This window comes from Ranitomeya variabilis, chromosome 5, assembly GCF_051348905.1.
Source record: "Ranitomeya variabilis isolate aRanVar5 chromosome 5, aRanVar5.hap1, whole genome shotgun sequence".
Classification (NCBI taxonomy): domain Eukaryota; kingdom Metazoa; phylum Chordata; class Amphibia; order Anura; family Dendrobatidae; genus Ranitomeya; species Ranitomeya variabilis.
The window spans coordinates 122,765,663-122,783,056 of record NC_135236.1 but is presented as its reverse complement, the minus strand read 5'-3'; the positions used below and the strand labels follow the sequence as shown (position 1 = coordinate 122,783,056).

The following is a 17,394-nucleotide window of genomic DNA, read 5'->3' as shown; positions in this document are numbered from 1 at the left end:
ATTATAAACTTTTCCACTACCTATACCTCTATATTCCAGCACCAACTGCTGAACTTTTATGTGATTTATTTTATCATCAAATAAACATTATGTTTTTATAACTAAAAATATCCTTTTTCGTCACTTCTAATTTTTGTTCCCGATCACAACATCGTGAGCAAAATCTATTTAGCTTCAATTGATTCTGCAGCTGGCAATAAAGAACACAATGAGACAACAGAAGGCAAACGGTGCAAAATGTTTCACGAGACGCAATTAAAAAAATATTTTTCTTGGTCGTTTCATTGGGGGACACAAAAAAACCATGGGTTAGCCTGCTGCCACCTGGAGGATGACCTTATAATTACATCCTAAATGAAAACTGTCTCCTCCCCAGCGACTATACATCGCCTGCTAGCATCAGGCCTCCTCAGTTTTCTGTAGTGTCAGTTCGAGGTAACATGGCTCTGAGTCTCAGACCACTCTTGGCACCTTTTTCATTGGCGAGAACCTATGGGCAGTGCTCATCTGGCAATATCTTCCATTTTAATTTTTGCAGGCCTCTATTGAGCTAGGGTAGACTCCCAGGAATCAGGTTCCTTGATTATCCTGGTTCAGTAGAATTTAACTTGTAGGTCATGGGTCAGGACTGCCAGTTCAGACAGGGTGATCTTGAGACCACCATATAACCCCCCGGGATCCAAGAGACCTCTATTGGGTCCTTTTGCCCTTCGGTCCTCTCACTTGGTGCGAGTCAGAACGATCTCTTCTTTTCAGCTTTTTAATGATTTTTATTCTCTTTAGTGATCCCTCCCATCAAGCGATGCTCTCTCCTGTCTCTCTCCTTATCTGGGATAGAGTAGTCTGACGTTTGGCTCCCTCCTTTCATTTTAATGAGGCGATGGCTCTCCTTCCTTTAGATACTTTGCCTCTCATTTCCTAGAGAGGTTCTCACATAATCTGACGTGGTCAGAGCTGTGCTTCTCCATCTGTCCCTCACAGCTCTGTTCAGGTGTATTGTGGTCATCCCGGTAAGCTCTCGCAGAGGTCAGACCCCCTCGAGAGTGACGATTGCTTGCTGGATTAGATCAGCCGTTATGGAGGCTTGTGAGGCAAGGCCAGCGCTCCCCCCCCCTGTGTGGGCTGTAAGTTTACTGGGCCGTTCCTCATCAGGCATCAGTTCTGCAACTATGTAAGGCAGCTACGTGCTCATAAGGGAATACCTTGTCTAAGCTTTATTGGGTCCACACCTTTGCTTCTGCAGATGCAAGTCTTGGGAGGACGACACTGCAGGCCACAGTTGCTCAGGCGATGGCTTGAGCAAGACAAGAGTGGAAAATTCTGTGGTAACAGTATAATATTTAGCTTATGCCCACCCCAGGGACAGATATGTGATATCCGATGGTTTTTCTTTCCCCCTATGAAGACTACGAGAAAGATTTTACAGTGACTACAAAGATCTTAATTTAGCCCAAACTACTGTATATGCATTTAAGAAAAAATTCTATATATTAAAAAATTACTCCGAAAGGTGTCAATATCCTTTAAAGGGACTTTCAGGATTTTGAAAACTTCCTGGTGCAGTTTGTTTAAAAAACGAACTTTCCTCACCTTCCTCAGGTCCTGCACAGAGTCTCAGCTGCTGCCGGAGTCTCTTATTGTCTGCAGCATTGAGATCACCTCGACAACACTGAAGCCAATAAGCGAGCTTAGTAGCTCTGCCCAAATTGACGACACAAGCTGCTGAGCTCACTGCTTGGCTGTCCAGGTGATCCCAATGCTGCAGTCAATAACAGAAGCAGCGTAAACTCAGCTCTGGACCCGGTGAGGGTGAGTATAGATTAGTTTGTTTAAAAAAAAAAAAATTGCAGCCGGAGGACAGGTGGTGTTTTTTTTCAAACCAGAAAAGGAGATTTTTGTTTACTTACCGTAAAATCTTTTTCTCCGAGCCAATCATTGGGGGACACAGACCGTGGGTGTTATGCTGCTTGCCACTAGGAGGACACTAAGTGATACAAAGAAAGTTAGCTCCTCCCCTGCAGTATACACCCTCCTGCTGGCCCTCAGCTAACCAGTTCGGTGCAAAAAGCAGTAGGAGATCAGTAACAACATATTAGCTTACAGCATGTCATATTATATATGAGAGTATAGCATATCGGATTGTAAAAACAAGCATAAGCCAATACTAGGGTGGGAGCTGTGTCCCCCAATGATTGGCTCGGAGAAAAAGATTTTACGGTAAGTAAACAAAAATCTCCTTTTCTCCTACGCCTCATTGGGGGACACAGACCGTGGGACGTACCAAAGCAGTCCCTGGGTGGGGACAACATCAGATCAGGCTCTGTGTAACCGCTACTTACAAGTGCGCCACCGCGGCCTGCAGAGTCCGCCTGCCCAGAGTCACATCTGTGGAAGTCTGGGAATTATAATGCTTCAAGAATGCATGCGGACTGGACAAATCCGCAAACATGCAGGCGTGTCTTGTTGACGCCTGGTGCCTGGAACCCACGATAGACGGGGAGATAGGCTGTCATCTAACACGGAAGGACTACTGGATGTTGAAAGAATACACCAGGCTAAATGGCCGATGGAGACGGCCAAACCCTTCCTGTAAAAGTCAGGAAACCTTCCTCTTACCGGTAGGAAACCCAAGATACAGTGTCCAACCTTCGGAAGGACGCCGTCCTCAAGACATGCCTAGTCAGAGCACTTGCTCTGTCCGGAATATGGGGACCTCATTCCATTTTGTGGAGTGGTGCCAAAAGAGATGAGGGAGAAACTATGCCCTCATGACAGTAGTAATACAATACCACCTTGGTAACTAGGGACAGGGAAGGCTTGAGGACAACCTTGCCTTGAAGGAAATAAGAGAAAAAAGTCTGAAAAGACCCGTTAGCACCGAAGACTCGTCAGGATGAGGATATAGCCGAGAGAAAAGGACAACCTTCCCTAATAGAATAGATCGCAATGATCTAACGGTATGCAATAGGGAAGAATTACATGTGAAAAACATCCTGCGAGGTGGTCCCTACTTGCAGTTTTGTTGCAGAAATACAGAAAGCTACCAGCTCCGCAAGCGAACTGACGTGGTCAGTACGGATTTACGAGGATCACTGGGGCCCTTTCTGCTTCTGAAAGGCTTTCGGAAGTGGAAACTGGTACCACGGAATAACCGGAGCATGCAGTGCGAAGGCTCCTGGATCTCGAGGCCGAACAACCAACTCCAGTACGCCGGCGATAGTCAGGACGCTATCCGAGCTACAACTGTAGAGCTCCAGTGAAGGCGGGTCTGATGGAATACTTCCGGTGAAGTTCCCACTTACTTGAGATGAAACCCTGACGACTAAATATGTTCGCAGCCCAGAGTTCTACTTCTGGGATATGAACTGCCAATATCACCGAGTGATAGATCTCGGCCCATGTGAGGTACTTTGGCCATGGTGCTTGAACGTGGGTACTCGCTAAATGATTGACGTATGACACAGCCGTGGCGTTGTCCAATTGAATTCGGATGGGTTGACCCGCCATAAGGAGTGGACCTACTATAGGACTACCCTTGAGATCTCCAGAGCAATGATCGGGAGAAGAGGACTGGCATTGGAAGTTACTAGTAACCATGGAACCGGGAGAAAAAACTCCGGATGAAGAAGGAACTCCGAGACTATCGTCTGAAAGGCTGCTTGACTTGCTGAAAACTAACGGAGCAAAGGAAACTGTTTCCATTGTCGTCTCCGTTTTTTTTTTTTTTTTGAACCCTCCCAGCAAATCGAATGAAATGAGGGGATGAGTGAGCAAGAGCGCGAGCTCCTTGTTGAAAAACCATGACCTTGTCCGGAGGGAGATTTACCACCCTTCTGGAAGAATATTGGATCATCCTCAAAAAGGATATCTGCTGGGCTGGAAATGAGAAGTTGTCTAAGTCTAGCCACCAGCCCAGGTGAGAGGGTATCGCAAGAGATATAGACGACTTAGCGTAGTCCTGCAAGGGTGGGTAAACAGTCGGTCAAACAGGATAGGACGACCACGCCTCTAGGTGCAAGATGACAGCCACCATGACCCTTGCGAACACCCTGGATGCGGTAGCAAGGCCGAAGAACAATGTCGTGACTTAAATGCTATTCACGAATGGAAAAGCAAAGGAATTTTTGAAGAGGTTAGGCATCCCGAATGTCGATGGATGCCCGAAACTGCACCTTTTTTGTTGAAGTAATGGCTGAGCGGATGAGACTCCATTCGAAGAAGAAGAAGAACCTTGTGAAAAGATTGTTAGAAGTTTGAGGTCCGGAATCGGTCCTACTTATCGTTCCACCTTTTAGTAACCAAGATCCCTTAGATCTAGACTGTCCTGGACAACCCTTTCACTGTTGTTCGGGGCTGCGGAAACGTACGATTGTTCGTTAGTCCCCCGCTCAAGAATATGATTGACCAGCTGAACTGTCTTCAGGAAAGGGATACTGGTGTGAATCAAAGTAGTTAAGGGCTCTAAGCAGGAGACCGTTGCTCTAGCATCCATGCGGCGGATAGGGAGGTTAAAGGGCTGGATGCTATTTGACAGATCGTGGCATTTTTAATTGAGGACATATCGGGCAGGGATACTGGTAGGTAACCCATAGGAGATTGTACCCGGTTAATCTGCCGAGTGGCAGAATGCGCCGCTGCTTCCATCAGGTCATTGCAGAGTTAAAAATTAGGAGCCTCGATCCACCATCCTCTTAACAAGGAAGTGGAGAGGGAAATTCGCCTACTTGCATCTTCTGTTAAATAGTGGTGATGCAGAGAGGGGTGCTCAGACGCCCGAAAAAGCGGATGCCTCTGTACATCCACAGAGTACAGGTCTCCGGGTGGACAGGACAGGCTGTCTGGCGTTAGGCCTGGGCCTTCGAGTGCCCGTCTGTTGATGGTGTGGGGAGACCGGCGCCCTTTAAAGTGCCTGTCGCCCTTAAAAATCAGACCAGGCATAGCGTCCCGCGTAGAGGCTTCTGTCCAGTGAATCGCATATCCGGACTGGATGGCAAAAGCTCTACGAGGGAGTATAGGCTGAGGGAACTAGTTACACTGGGATAAACTGGGATCGGCGGCAGAGGGCTCCTCATCTATGACCAGTTTCGGATTGGTCATGGTGCCCTCAAGACCAGGGAAAACTGGTCGTGTGCCTTTAAGACCAGGGAAAACTGGTCGTGTGCCTTTAAGACCAGGGAAAACTGGTCGTGTGCCTTTAAGACCAGGGAAAACTGGTCGTGTGCCTTTAAGACCAGGGAAAACTGGTCGTGTGCCTTTAAGACCAGGGAATACTGGTCGTGTGCCTTTAAGACCAGGGAATACTGGTCGTGTGCCTTTAAGACCAGGGATTACTGGTCGTGTGGCTTTAAGACCAGAGAATGCTGGTCGTGCGCCTTTAAGACCAGGGAATACTGGTAGTGCGCCTTTAAGACCAGGGAATACTGGTAGTGCGCCATTAAGACCAGGGAATACTGGTCGCGTGCCTTTAAGACCAGGGAAAACTGGATGTGTGCCTGTAAAACCCGGGAATTCTGGTCACGCGCCCTTAAGACCAGGGAATACTGGTCACGCGCCTTTAAGACCAGGGAATACTGGTCACGTGCCTTTAAGACCAGGGAATACTGGTCACGCGCCTTTAAGACCAGGGAATACTGGTCACGTGCCTTTAAGACCAGGGAATACTGGTCACGTGCCTTTAAGACCAGGGGATACTGGTCACGTACCCTTAAGACCAGGGGATACTGGTCACGTACCCTTAAGACCAGGGAATACTGGTCACGAGCCTTTAAGACCAGGAAATACTGGTCACGTGCCTTTAAGACCAGGGAATACTGGTCACGTGCCTTTAAGACCAGAGAATACTGGTCGTGTGACTTTAAGACCGGGAATACTGGTCATGCGGGTTTAGGTAAAATCTCGCAGCGAGCGAGAAGCGCCAATTTAGGGGGCGGAGCTACAGGCACGATGTGGTCGGAGCCTCGAAACTTCCATGATAGGCCCCAGCCGGGGCGTAAATTTCTGCAGCCGGCGTCAGCGTAAGAGTTAGGGGTGGTCACCCGTTGCTCGAGAAAATTGAGCGCTTCCGCGTCAGGCGCTAAGCGCCGGGAAAAAAGGCTAAGCCGCCTTGAGGCGACACAGTGCGCTTCTGGAGGTGCGGACTACACATCGGCCGAAGCCGGGAGCTAAATTTGTTAGCCGGCTGGAGCGTTACCTCAGGGAGGTGGCCACAGGGAAGTCTGAGACTGCCTGTCAATATCCCGCTGCAGAAGCCCATTGCTGGCAGGATCCACTTACCAACGGTGCGCGTCCCGGCATGGAGCCGCCGCGGATGTCGGGTATTGCAGCGTGGACGGTGCAGGGGTAGAGAGATAAACCTCAATCCATCATCCCTTTGTTAGGGAGGTGGAGAGGAACCGTCCGCCTCCTTGTCCGCTTTCACAGTGGTGGAGGCTGCCCGGACCATGGAGAGGGGCTTCTGTACATCCACGAAGTTCAGCCCATCGGGACCATGAAAGCACCTCCGCTCCTGAAAGGTATTTCACTGCGGCCTAGTCCGGCTGCAAAAGCCGGGGACTAAATTTATGGAGCCTGCCGGTGGAGCGCGTCGGCGGGCCGCGCGCCGAATGATTGCCGCTGGCGTACCGGCCAGTGGCACCCCCAGGACCGCATCTTCCAGGCAGGCAGCGTGAGGAAGCATGGCCCCCGAGATCTGCAGGGCGCCTCTCGTCCCAGACGAGAAGCGCCGATATAGGGGGCGGAGTTACGGCCGTTGGCGGATCTAATCACTGCGGCCTAGTCCGGCTGGAAAGCCGGGGACTAAATTTTGAGGGCCTGCCCGGCGATGCGCGGTGTCGGCCGCGATGGAGCGCCGCTAACCGCCGCTGACCCCTGCTGGCGGCGCCTCTCCCCAGGGACCCGGACCGTACCTCATGCCGCCAGAACATCCTCCTGAAGAGCTCCGGAGCGTGGAGGAAAGGGAGGAGGAGGGGGGGGGGGGGGGGGGGGAGTATGTACTCACAGCCTCCAGATGCGCAGGTCCCCTTGACACAGTGAGTGTACGCTCTCAATCCATGCACCTTGGTGAATGGAGAGAATTCTTCTTCCCGATGGAAGTGTGCAAACGCCATATAATGTGGGCCTTGTCTGTCGGGCCCCGGAGAGGAACATTAGAGCCAGGCTCTATGTGCTCGCCGTTTTGCAGGGGGGGAAGGGAGATCGGAACCAAGGAGGGAACCGTCGCCCCAAAATTGGCGTGCTCCAACGTCGCAGGAGAGGGACGGGGAGGTATACTCGCCGTGCTCGCCTGTTGCTGGTTCGGGGGAGAGCGGGTCCCATAAAAAAGGATCCGTCGCCCCCTTCACTCCGTTGAATAAAAAATAAAAATTTACAGAAAAATAAAAAATTAAAATTAAAATAAGAAAGTTGGGGTCTGAAAACAGACCCAAGTGCCTCCTACAGACACTAAGCAAGAACTGGTTAGCTGAGGGCCAGCAGGAGGGTGTATACTGCAGGGGAGGAGCTAACTTTCTTTGTATCACTTAGTGTCCTCCTAGTGGCAAGCAGCATAACACCCACGGTCTGTGTCCCCCAATGAGGCGTAGGAGAAACCCCCTTTAATAATATTTACATCAGTTTCAGGATATAGTACAATGAAAAAAAAAAAATAGGACAGACAAATGTACTTGCTACGACAAATGGATCCCTATAGAATATATACCATAACGACACTGTGATATAGATGGTGCGTGGGGGTAGAGGTCGCACACTGGGAACTTATATTGTGTATTTATTGATATGATACTTTGATATGGTGTACGGTGCTCAATAAAATGGTAAAATTACTTGTTAGATTTTGCTTAACACAAGCTTCCTGACAATACCAGAACCATTTCAGAGATTTCATGAGCCGACCCTTCAATGAATAGCTACACTTCCATAAAGGGTTTTCACAATGAGATCTCCTTTAAAGTTTTCTATAATTATTTACCTGCTGTCCCAGTTGGTTTAGAGGTGAATCCAGAAGATGGTAATGAAACTCGGTTGCTCTTCTGTACGGCTGGCGCTTCCCGTATTGTGGGGTATGGTGAGGGTAACGGTTTGTTAGTAGGTGGTGCAGCTGGGCTGTCCAAGCACTGCACGTCATCATCGAAATCTTCAATGTCAAAATTGTCAATATCAAAGTACATGTCATCCATGTCTGAGGTATTCGGCTGCGGTGCAGGCGCTTTGGCACATGTACTAGAAATGATGGGCTTTTCACTGTATGGAGTATTGAAACGACTGGAAAAAACAGAGTCCTGGAGACTGGAGGAATCTTTACTAGTACAGTCATAACCCTTAAAGGAAAACAATTTGTTTTCTATCCGAGAGTCCCTCATATTTCCACAATCCGTAGTAACTTCTTTTGGCTTTGGCTTGTCAGGAGCAAGCGAGGTAAATCTAAAAACATTCCCCAACGGGCGTTGTACTGATGCATCTGACACTGGAGTGCCCAAAAAGCCTGGCGCCGAGTCCATTTTAGAATCTGATCGCTTTGAACCACTGGATAAGCAATGAGCCTCGACCAGTGAGGATTTCAGCACAGAATCATTCGACGAGAGCCTTTTCCTGTCCAATTAAAGGTCAAAGTAAATAACAGAAATTAAAGAAAAAAAAAGTGAACATATATAGAACATCTGACGTACTTACCAAATGTCCATCTGCTTCTGCAGCTCCTTTCTACAAGACAGGAACAGCAGCTCAGATGTGGGAATCCGGTCAACAAGCTTACAGATATCAAGCATCACAGTGTAGAGTTCAGGTGACACCTCTTGTCCTAATGTAAGGAATCACCCAAGGAAAAAGTTCTTAAGTCTTTACCAATACATTGTGTTCTGGCACCAGCATAGGATACAACCTACCCTGTGTTGCGGACACATAGTCCTTTTGGACATGTTCTGTCGTATTCTCCTCCGCAGTCCCAGAGCTGACTGATGACTTCCCCAGAAAACTTTAGTAAAACCATGGGTATAGAAAATGGATCATGACATTACAAAAAGGCAGCAATATTTGGGCAACAATGAATTTACAAAGCTTATGCATATTTTGATTTCAGGAACTACTGCATCCACACATTACTAGGTACTACCTACCTGATACCCCTGAGCGCCGGCGGGGAGGATAGACTGCTATCAGTTGGAGATGGAGGAATAAAATCCTCATCATACTCATCCTCAGGAAGTATCACCTCGTCCAAAGCCTCTGCATCAATGTCATCATCACAAATTGCATCCACAGTGACTTTTGCGCTGTCATCTAAGAAGCAGCAAAATTATGATACTGTTAACAGTTCAATGGCAACGCATCTAAATTAATAAAGTTTAGTTCTAATCTAAATCAATACAGAAGCTAAAACCATTCTACTGAGCTACAATGATACTGATGATGATAGCTGAAGTTACATGTTATGCTCCTACCAAGAGAATCCCCCCTTTCACCCCTAGGTCATACATTTATTTTATTAGTTACGGAATTTATTATTACAGAAAGTGGTTAAATTGGTTTTCCGGACTAAAACAATTTCTGCAGTGCCTCAATTGCCGTTTGCTGGCACTAGGCACAACGGAATTTGGAGCTGTCCAAGATTACCAGTGCCCAGAAGCATTGAGTCTGGAGGGTCAGCTCAACAGGGAATTTAGAGAACTGCAATATTAGCATTCCCTAATATTTATTTAGGTGCAGACAGAAAAAGATCTGTCCATCATACAGAGCAGGACAGGGGAGAGTAGGAGGACTTGCCCAGCAGATGCATCTTCCAGGCTGTGAGAGATACATTGGCAAATGCAAGGGGTTTATTAAAGAAGTTCTCAGAAAATGTGATAAAAATGGCTGCCATCACATATTTCAAGCTTGTAGCCAGAAAAACAATGCTACTCGAGACATGTGTCTCATCGGTCAGAGAAGCAGCATACCTAATTTCCTCAGTCAGCTATGAAAAAGAGCAGTGACAGCAAGAAAAAAAAAACACAAACATCTCCTTGGCTGTTATTTCTTTCCAGCTTCATCCTGCTCCATGCATATTTGTAAACCCACTCTGCCTGGTCAGTCTGACAGCTTTACAACACAGCATGGAGACTGAGCAAGCAAGCAGCAGAACTGAGGCTGTAAAAAAATAAACACGTTCTATTTGTCAGTCGAGAAGTTTTCTCCTTTCACAGCCCTGCTCCACAGCTGAGTGAAGAGATCAGATATTTTGCTGCTGCTGCTGCTCCTCTGACACTAGACGCATATCTCGAGTGGTATGTTTCGAGATTGTAATCCATCCCCACACGTGACTAGGGCAGGTTTCAGCATGAAATATGTGACAGCAACCATTTTTATCACATTGCCGTAGAACCCTTTAATTTGTCAATCATAGAGCTCTACGTAAAAATAATTATGTCCCTAAACTAGACATCCTGTCACCAAAAAGTGCTGTCCCCTTCTACTCTATGAATGAATATATGCACATGAACTGTATTAAGAGCAGCAAATATTTTCCATGCAGAGATAACATTCACATTATTGCAGATATTTTGCCATTTATATTCTGTAAAAAAGAAATACAAACGGGGAAAATTATTGAAACACAGGCCAGATCAGGTCAGTAAAGAAAAGGTAAGCTTGGCCCATGTTCACACTATAGCCTCCACTTAGAATGAAAACCACAAACCTCTGCCAAGTCTGTGGTATTAAGGATAGTGCTAGTGCCCGATGGATCTCACTCAGGGGTCCACTAAGTTCCACCCTAGATTGCATCAAATTGACACACAGAATCACTATTCTGCCTCAGCCATGAGTCCTAATGAAACCTCCAATGTGAACAGAGACTTAATGCTTTACTTTCCATTCTAGAGAACTGACCTGGGCACACCATTGCTTCTGTAGAGACTGCTGCAGACACAACATCAGGCTTCTTGGCATCCACAAGCTGATCAGAAGCAGAGGTCCTTATATTATCTTTACTATTACAGGGGTCGACTTCAGTAAACAGTGGTTTGGAAGAAGTCTCTAACTTAATTTTGCTGCATTTCTGTGGTGTCTTTCCAAATTTCCTTGTATGAAATACTGGTGATACAGAAGTGTCAAAATCATTTATATCATCCCAATCCTCCAGGCTGAGAACAGAGCTGAGAGAGGTATTGCAGTCTTTTATAGTCTTTGAGGAAGAATTTTCTGGAGGAACATGGTCGTTCTGTTGACCTGTACTAAGCTGGACAACTTTAAAAGAAGTCGGTTTTGGAGACGTCTCAGTTAGTTTCAGGCAACTAGGAGTGAAAAATCGATTGGTTTTATCACTTTCCTTGGAGGACGAAACTGACAAGTGGTTTTTTGATGGGTCGCCAACTGAAACGTACACATTTTTGTCCTTCAGAGGCACTTGCTGCTTTGTTTGAATGACACTAGTAGATGTGGATCCATCAGGAGAGCTCTTCTTTTTAAAGGTAAAAACACTATAAAAAAAAAGAGGAGAAAAAAAGGTAACCATCACGTGTAAACAGGAGAACCATACAAGTTAGATGAGAAATCTGACGGACACATAGTGGCTATGAGATTTGAAAGAGGTTAAAGGCACACTCAGGTCAAAACACATCTACTTGTTATGCCCACTAAACATTCTGAGGGGCAATAAATGACAGAGTGACCGTTTCTTCAGTAGTCTTGGAATACTTGCCACTTCGTAACATTAAAGAAATAATCAGCTGTTTGACCACAGTGCCGGGACCTGCTGCTATAAGCTAACTACAACATTAACTGAAATAAAAATGGTTGTCTTTGCAGGGGTTGTTCTGGCTTGGTGCTCAAGTCTGCAGTCACATACAGCGAGTGCTGTCAGGATTCTCTACTGCCGGCGCCAGGAGTGGTCATGTGACCGCAAGTATGCAATTTACATACCTCTGGCCACATTCCGACTAGACGTGTCTGGCCTCGCTCGATTCACTTGTGGTGAGCGATGTGGCGCACTTCTGGTCTGTATGTTTGTGGTCACGCACCCACCCACTCCTGGCGTCGGCACCAGAGACATGACAACCCCGTTAAGTCCAGATAAATCAGAATACACAGAAATTTGTGTAGAATTTCCTACAAAACTTGTTTTGCATTATATTCTAATATTTTAAAGTATATTTTAATTTAACTAATTTACTTAACAAAAAATTCCAGCCTAAAACATCAAGGGATTGGTCCACTAGATGACAACCCCTTATTAACTGCCCCAGAATGCTGCATAAAATAAAACAAACCTGTATCTAAAAGTCTGTATCTGACTTCTTTGGACATAAATTTGAAGGCTGCAGATGTCACATGACACTGTTCATATCAGGAGACCACCCCGGTGGTTCAGATTGAGGACGACGCCATTCCGGGAAGTAAGTGTAGAAATGTTTTGAATTAATGCAGCACCTGGAGCAATTAATATGTGGTTATCCAGTAGTGGACACCCCTTTATGGTTGTAGCTAAACATCACACTCCTAAAATTCTTAGCATGCCAATGCTATGTCCGAACATATTGAAGATGTGTTCACATTGAGGCTGTCGAAGTGCTGATATCATGGCACAGTGGTTGCGAGAAATCCCTCAGGTTTCTTGCAACTTACATGTCAAGTCAACTTACAAGCAAGAAACAGTTGAAGCGTATATGGAGATAAATATTTTTAAAAATGCCAGACAATTAAAAACATGAGAAAACATGAAAAAACAAGGGGAAATCTATAAAGTAAACTCCCATGCTATGCCAAAATCTACACACATAAAGCCAGAGAAATTACTCCAAAATATATGGACTATTGTAAATACATGTATGGAATATAACAAGCATAAAACGCTAGTAATCAATTTAGATGTAATGTAACAATCCAAATAAGCAAAACTACATTAACAGCCACAATAAAGAATAGATATAATGAAAGTCACGCTACAAATATTAACAAGAATAAAGTGAATGGAAGAAATAGCATAGTCACGTGAGTGGGTGAGTAAGTAAAGGGAGAATAAGTTATACAAAACAAGTCATATTACGTACAGTTCAGATACATGGCGACAAAGGAGAACTCTGGTAGAAACTGGGCATGGAAGGTAAGAAAGACCCCATGTGTATAGGCTTGTTTCCATTTGCGAGAAACACGTCCGTGTCTCGCATGTGGAAACCAAGCTCTGGCGCCGGCACTGTGGAGCAGAGCGTGCGGCCGCATAGGAACACATGAAGCTGCACAGCTCCGCTCCAAAGTGCCGGCACCACAGCTTGGTTTCCACATGCGAGACACGGACGTGTTTCTCGCAAGTGTAAAGGGGCCCTTAGGCTGACACTTTGCAGGCTTCCTCAGGGGTGAAGTAGCCGACCTACTGGCCACAAAAGGACCACATCTAGTTTCATATCATTATGTTGCTATGTATCATCGCCTTGCTGCAATCTTTAGCTGCTTGATGTGTGTTATAGTCAAAGTTGCATTGTAAGCCTCATATGACTATGATGTTACCATAAAAACCTGCACTGAGCACAGACACTGTGTGTCATCAGCCTATCGGCTCATGCAGTAGAGCATATAAATTGGATGTGTGCTGTCTGATTTGGATAGCACGCGGACAGCACACTCACCCATGTTATTCAATAAGACTGTTCAGATGAATGCCTTTTCTCTCGGTACGAGTGTCCTCGAGAAACAAATCTGAGCATGCACTACTTTCGGCCGGGGTCACACTTGCAAGTCTGATGCGAGTCTCTCGCATAAATACCCGACACTCGGGACCGTAGCGTTCAGCTGCATAGAAATACATGCAGCCGCACACTCCGGTCCCGAGTGCTGGGTATTAATGCGAGAGTTTCTCGCATTGCACTCGCAAGTGTGACCCCGGCCTTCATCTGAGTCTCAAACATTAAAGTTTATGGATGTGAGAAAAAAAAAATTGGATCTCACATGGACCATTAGAGTGGAATCTGACTTTTACGGATACATATTTATTATAAACCTAGGAAACTATATGTGATCATGTACATTTTAATGTTGCTGTATGAAAGCGGTTATCGCACTGACGAAAAAAAAAAAGATGTTACATGGATGAAAATTAGATAAAACTCGGATGATTTGTCATATGCTCGTCTGCAGGAACCGTAACGGGTCACACAGATGTCCATGGATCTCGGTCCAATCATGGACTGGTTGCGGGTCCCTGACTAGAGAATGACAGGTTCATGTACCAGCATATAATTCCTCCCCTCTAGATTTGCCAATACAGAGATTTGGGACAGAATAGAGACCCCCATGCAGACAGCTGTCAGATGATCTGTTAATTAGCAGGTTTTGTTGGGAAGCATACAACAGACATTTCCGATATTGCAGCAAATAACTAAAGGTTACTCACCCAGGTTTATTTTTCTGCAGAGAAAGCTTATTCCCAGCAAGCTTGGAAGAGAATAATTCCAGCTGCTTCTGGAGGTTGTTCTGTGGTAAAGCCGCCATGCTGTGAGAAAGCAAGCGCAACAGTGAACAAAACAAGCAACTCCAATCATGTTACATTAGTATCTCGCTCTGTCACTACAACTCAGAAGTCTGCAATCCACGTACTGTCCTGTCCGAGGTTTCGGCAGCTTCTCTGCAGTTGCACCATGCTTTAGGGTATATGCACACATTGTGGATTTTGCTGCGGACTTGCAGCAGTTTTCCATGAGTTTACAGTACCATGTAAACCTATGGAAAACAAAATCTGCAGTGCACATGTTGCGGAAAAAAACACGTGGAAACGCTACACTGTTTATTCCGCAGCATGTTCATTCTTTGTGTGGATCCCGCAGCGGTTTACACCTGCTCCATAATAGGAATCCGCAGATGTAAAACTGTAGGTGGAATCAGCACAAAAAACGCATAAAATCCGCAGGTAAAAAGCAGCGCTTTTAACCTAAAGGATTTCTCAAAACAGGTGGAAAAATCTGCAGAGGTTCCATCTACGTGTGCACATACCCTTACACTACTGTACTGCGTGCTGACATCACATCGTTTTGTACAAGTGTTTTGCAACATTTAGGCTTATTTCCACATCTGCATTTCAGTCTCATTTAGGTTGCAAGTTCTGTAATTTACACAAGAAGAAAAAATTACAGCACGATGAGCTATATTATATGGTAAAAGGACGGACAGAGACAGCCGACAGATCCCATTGTAGTCCATGGGGTCAGTCTGTCACTGTGCTTGGTATCTGAATGAACCGTTACTTGCATAGATCTTATTTATCTTTTCCTGTAACGTAATAGAACAATAGAGTTCCTAACTCTGGGGAGAACCCGTCCTCACAGAGAACCAACAACATCAGAAGAAGGGGAAAGAAAACATTATGGAATTACATTTTTCAATGGTTTATTAGAGACCGTAAAATGGTTGTCAGGAGGACCGTTTGTCACCAGCCCTGTGTATTACCCGCCACTTCTCCTACACCGACCCTACACGGAGGAGCCTGCACTGAAGACTCTGCACTGTCTGACACTGAGGAGCCTGCTCTGACACTGAGGACTCTGCACTGTCTGAGGCTATGTGCACACGTCAGGATTTTGTCAGGCTTTTTCATCAGGATTTGTAGCCAAAACCAGGAGTGGAACAATTAGAGGAAAAGTATAATAGAAACATATGCACCACTTCTGCATTTATCACCCACTCCTGGTTTTGGCTACAAAACCTGATGAAAAAGCCTGACAAAATCCTGACGTGTGCACATACCCTGACACTGAGGAGCCTGCTCTGACACTGAGGACTCTGCACTGTCTGACACTGAGGAGCCTGCACTGACACTGAGGACTCTGCACTGTCTGACACTGAGGAGCCTGCACTGTCTGACACTGACGACTCTGCACTGTCTGACACTGAGGAGCCTGCACTGACACTGAGGACTCTGCACTGACACTGAGGACTCTGCTCTGACACTGAGGAGCCTGCACTGTCTGACACTGACGACTCTGCACTGTCTGACACTGAGGAGCCTGCACTGACACTGAGGACTCTGCACTGTCTGACACTGAGGACTCTGCACTGACACTGACGACTCTGGACTGTCTGACACTGAGGAGCCTGCACTGACACTGAAGACGGGCCTGTACTCAGTGCCAGACTTTACCTCACACAAAGTCACAAACCATCCACAGCTGCAGCTAACCAAGGGAACCAATCACAGCGTAGCGCGGAGTCACGTGGGCGCATGTTCTCTATTTACCTCACACAAAGTCACAAACCATCCACAGCTGCAGCTAACCAAGGGAACCAATCACAGCGTAGCGCGGAGTCACGTGGGCGCATGTTCTCTATGGCGCAAGTCACTATCAGTCTCGTCTGTGCTCTGCACTACACGCAGCCGGAACAACAATGACACGCTACACTCACTGCGCGCTCACAGCGGGATCGGACGTGACGGGGAAATACTATACACGCACATGTCTCGCCACAGTGAGAAACATACAATTGTGCTGCTCAGACAAGCGGCACAGAGGGAAGTCACGACGTAGTGGCGGTCGCCATCCCGGTACCTCTGTTTCCCCCGGTTCTATCACAGCACACATTCAGACATCTTGTTTTCTCTCCTCCGTGTTTTCGCGCCGATTTCAAAAGCTCTGACGTCATCAATCTGCAACTCTGTCTGTGGGAACGTCGCCTAGGATTAGCGCAGCCGCAGAATGCCGTGTTCAGTCACTGGCGGGAGAGATACCAGACGGGCGGCCGCAGACAGTAGTGCGCCCCGGCCGTGGTGGGACCATGCTTCATAATGCAACATGCTACAGCTGCTCAGATGCTACCAGCCCCGTGTATACAGCTGCTCAGATACTACCAGCCCCGTGTATACAGCTGCTCAGATACTACCAGCCACGTGTATACAGCTACTCAGATACTACCAGCCACCTGTATACAGCTGCTCAGATACTACCAGCCCCGTGTATACAGCTGCTCAGATACTACCAGCCCCGTGTATACAGCTGCTCAGATACTACCAGCCACGTGTATACAGCTACTCAGATACTACCAGCCACGTGTGTACAGCTGCTCAGATACTACTAGCCCCGTGTATAGAGCTACTCAGATACTACCAGCCACGTGTAAACAGCTGCTCAGATACTACCAGCCACGTGTATACAGCTACTCAGATACTACCAGCCACGTGTAAACAGCTGCTCAGATACTACCAGCCACCTGTATACAGCTGCTCAGATACTACCAGCCACGTGTATACAGCTACTCAGATACTACCAGCCACCTGTATACAGCTGCTCAGATACTACCAGCCAGGTGTATAGAGCTTCTCAGATACTACCAGCCACGTGTATACAGCTGCTCAGATACTACCAGCCACGTGTATACAGCTGCTCAGATACTACCAGCCACGTGTATACAGCTGCTCAGATACTACCAGCCACGTGTATACAG

The 17,394-nt window shown here is 46.7% G+C and overlaps 1 protein-coding gene across 6 annotated transcripts in view; it reads right to left on the bottom strand.

Annotated features, from left to right (window-relative positions):
- Positions 1-16,708, bottom strand: part of BLM (BLM RecQ like helicase) — a 54,715-nt gene extending 38,007 nt beyond the window's left edge. The window contains exons 1-7 of one of the 6 annotated variants that reach the window (XM_077263167.1): positions 16,503-16,708; positions 14,357-14,455; positions 10,861-11,450; positions 9,111-9,273; positions 8,880-8,968; positions 8,668-8,794; positions 7,967-8,586 (exon numbers count right to left, since the gene is read on the bottom strand). In XM_077263167.1, coding sequence (XP_077119282.1) covers positions 7,967-8,586; positions 8,668-8,794; positions 8,880-8,968; positions 9,111-9,273; positions 10,861-11,450; positions 14,357-14,454 — 1,687 coding nt within the window. In that variant the 5' untranslated portion in view covers position 14,455; positions 16,503-16,708. Of the gene's footprint in view, positions 1-7,966; positions 8,587-8,667; positions 8,795-8,879; positions 8,969-9,110; positions 9,274-10,860; positions 11,451-14,356; positions 14,456-15,332; positions 15,357-16,096; positions 16,174-16,409 lie in introns of those variants that run through there. The other 5 variants (XM_077263172.1, XM_077263170.1, XM_077263168.1 and 2 more) reach the window with 5 other exon arrangements.
- Positions 16,709-17,394: the final 686 nt, after the last annotated feature.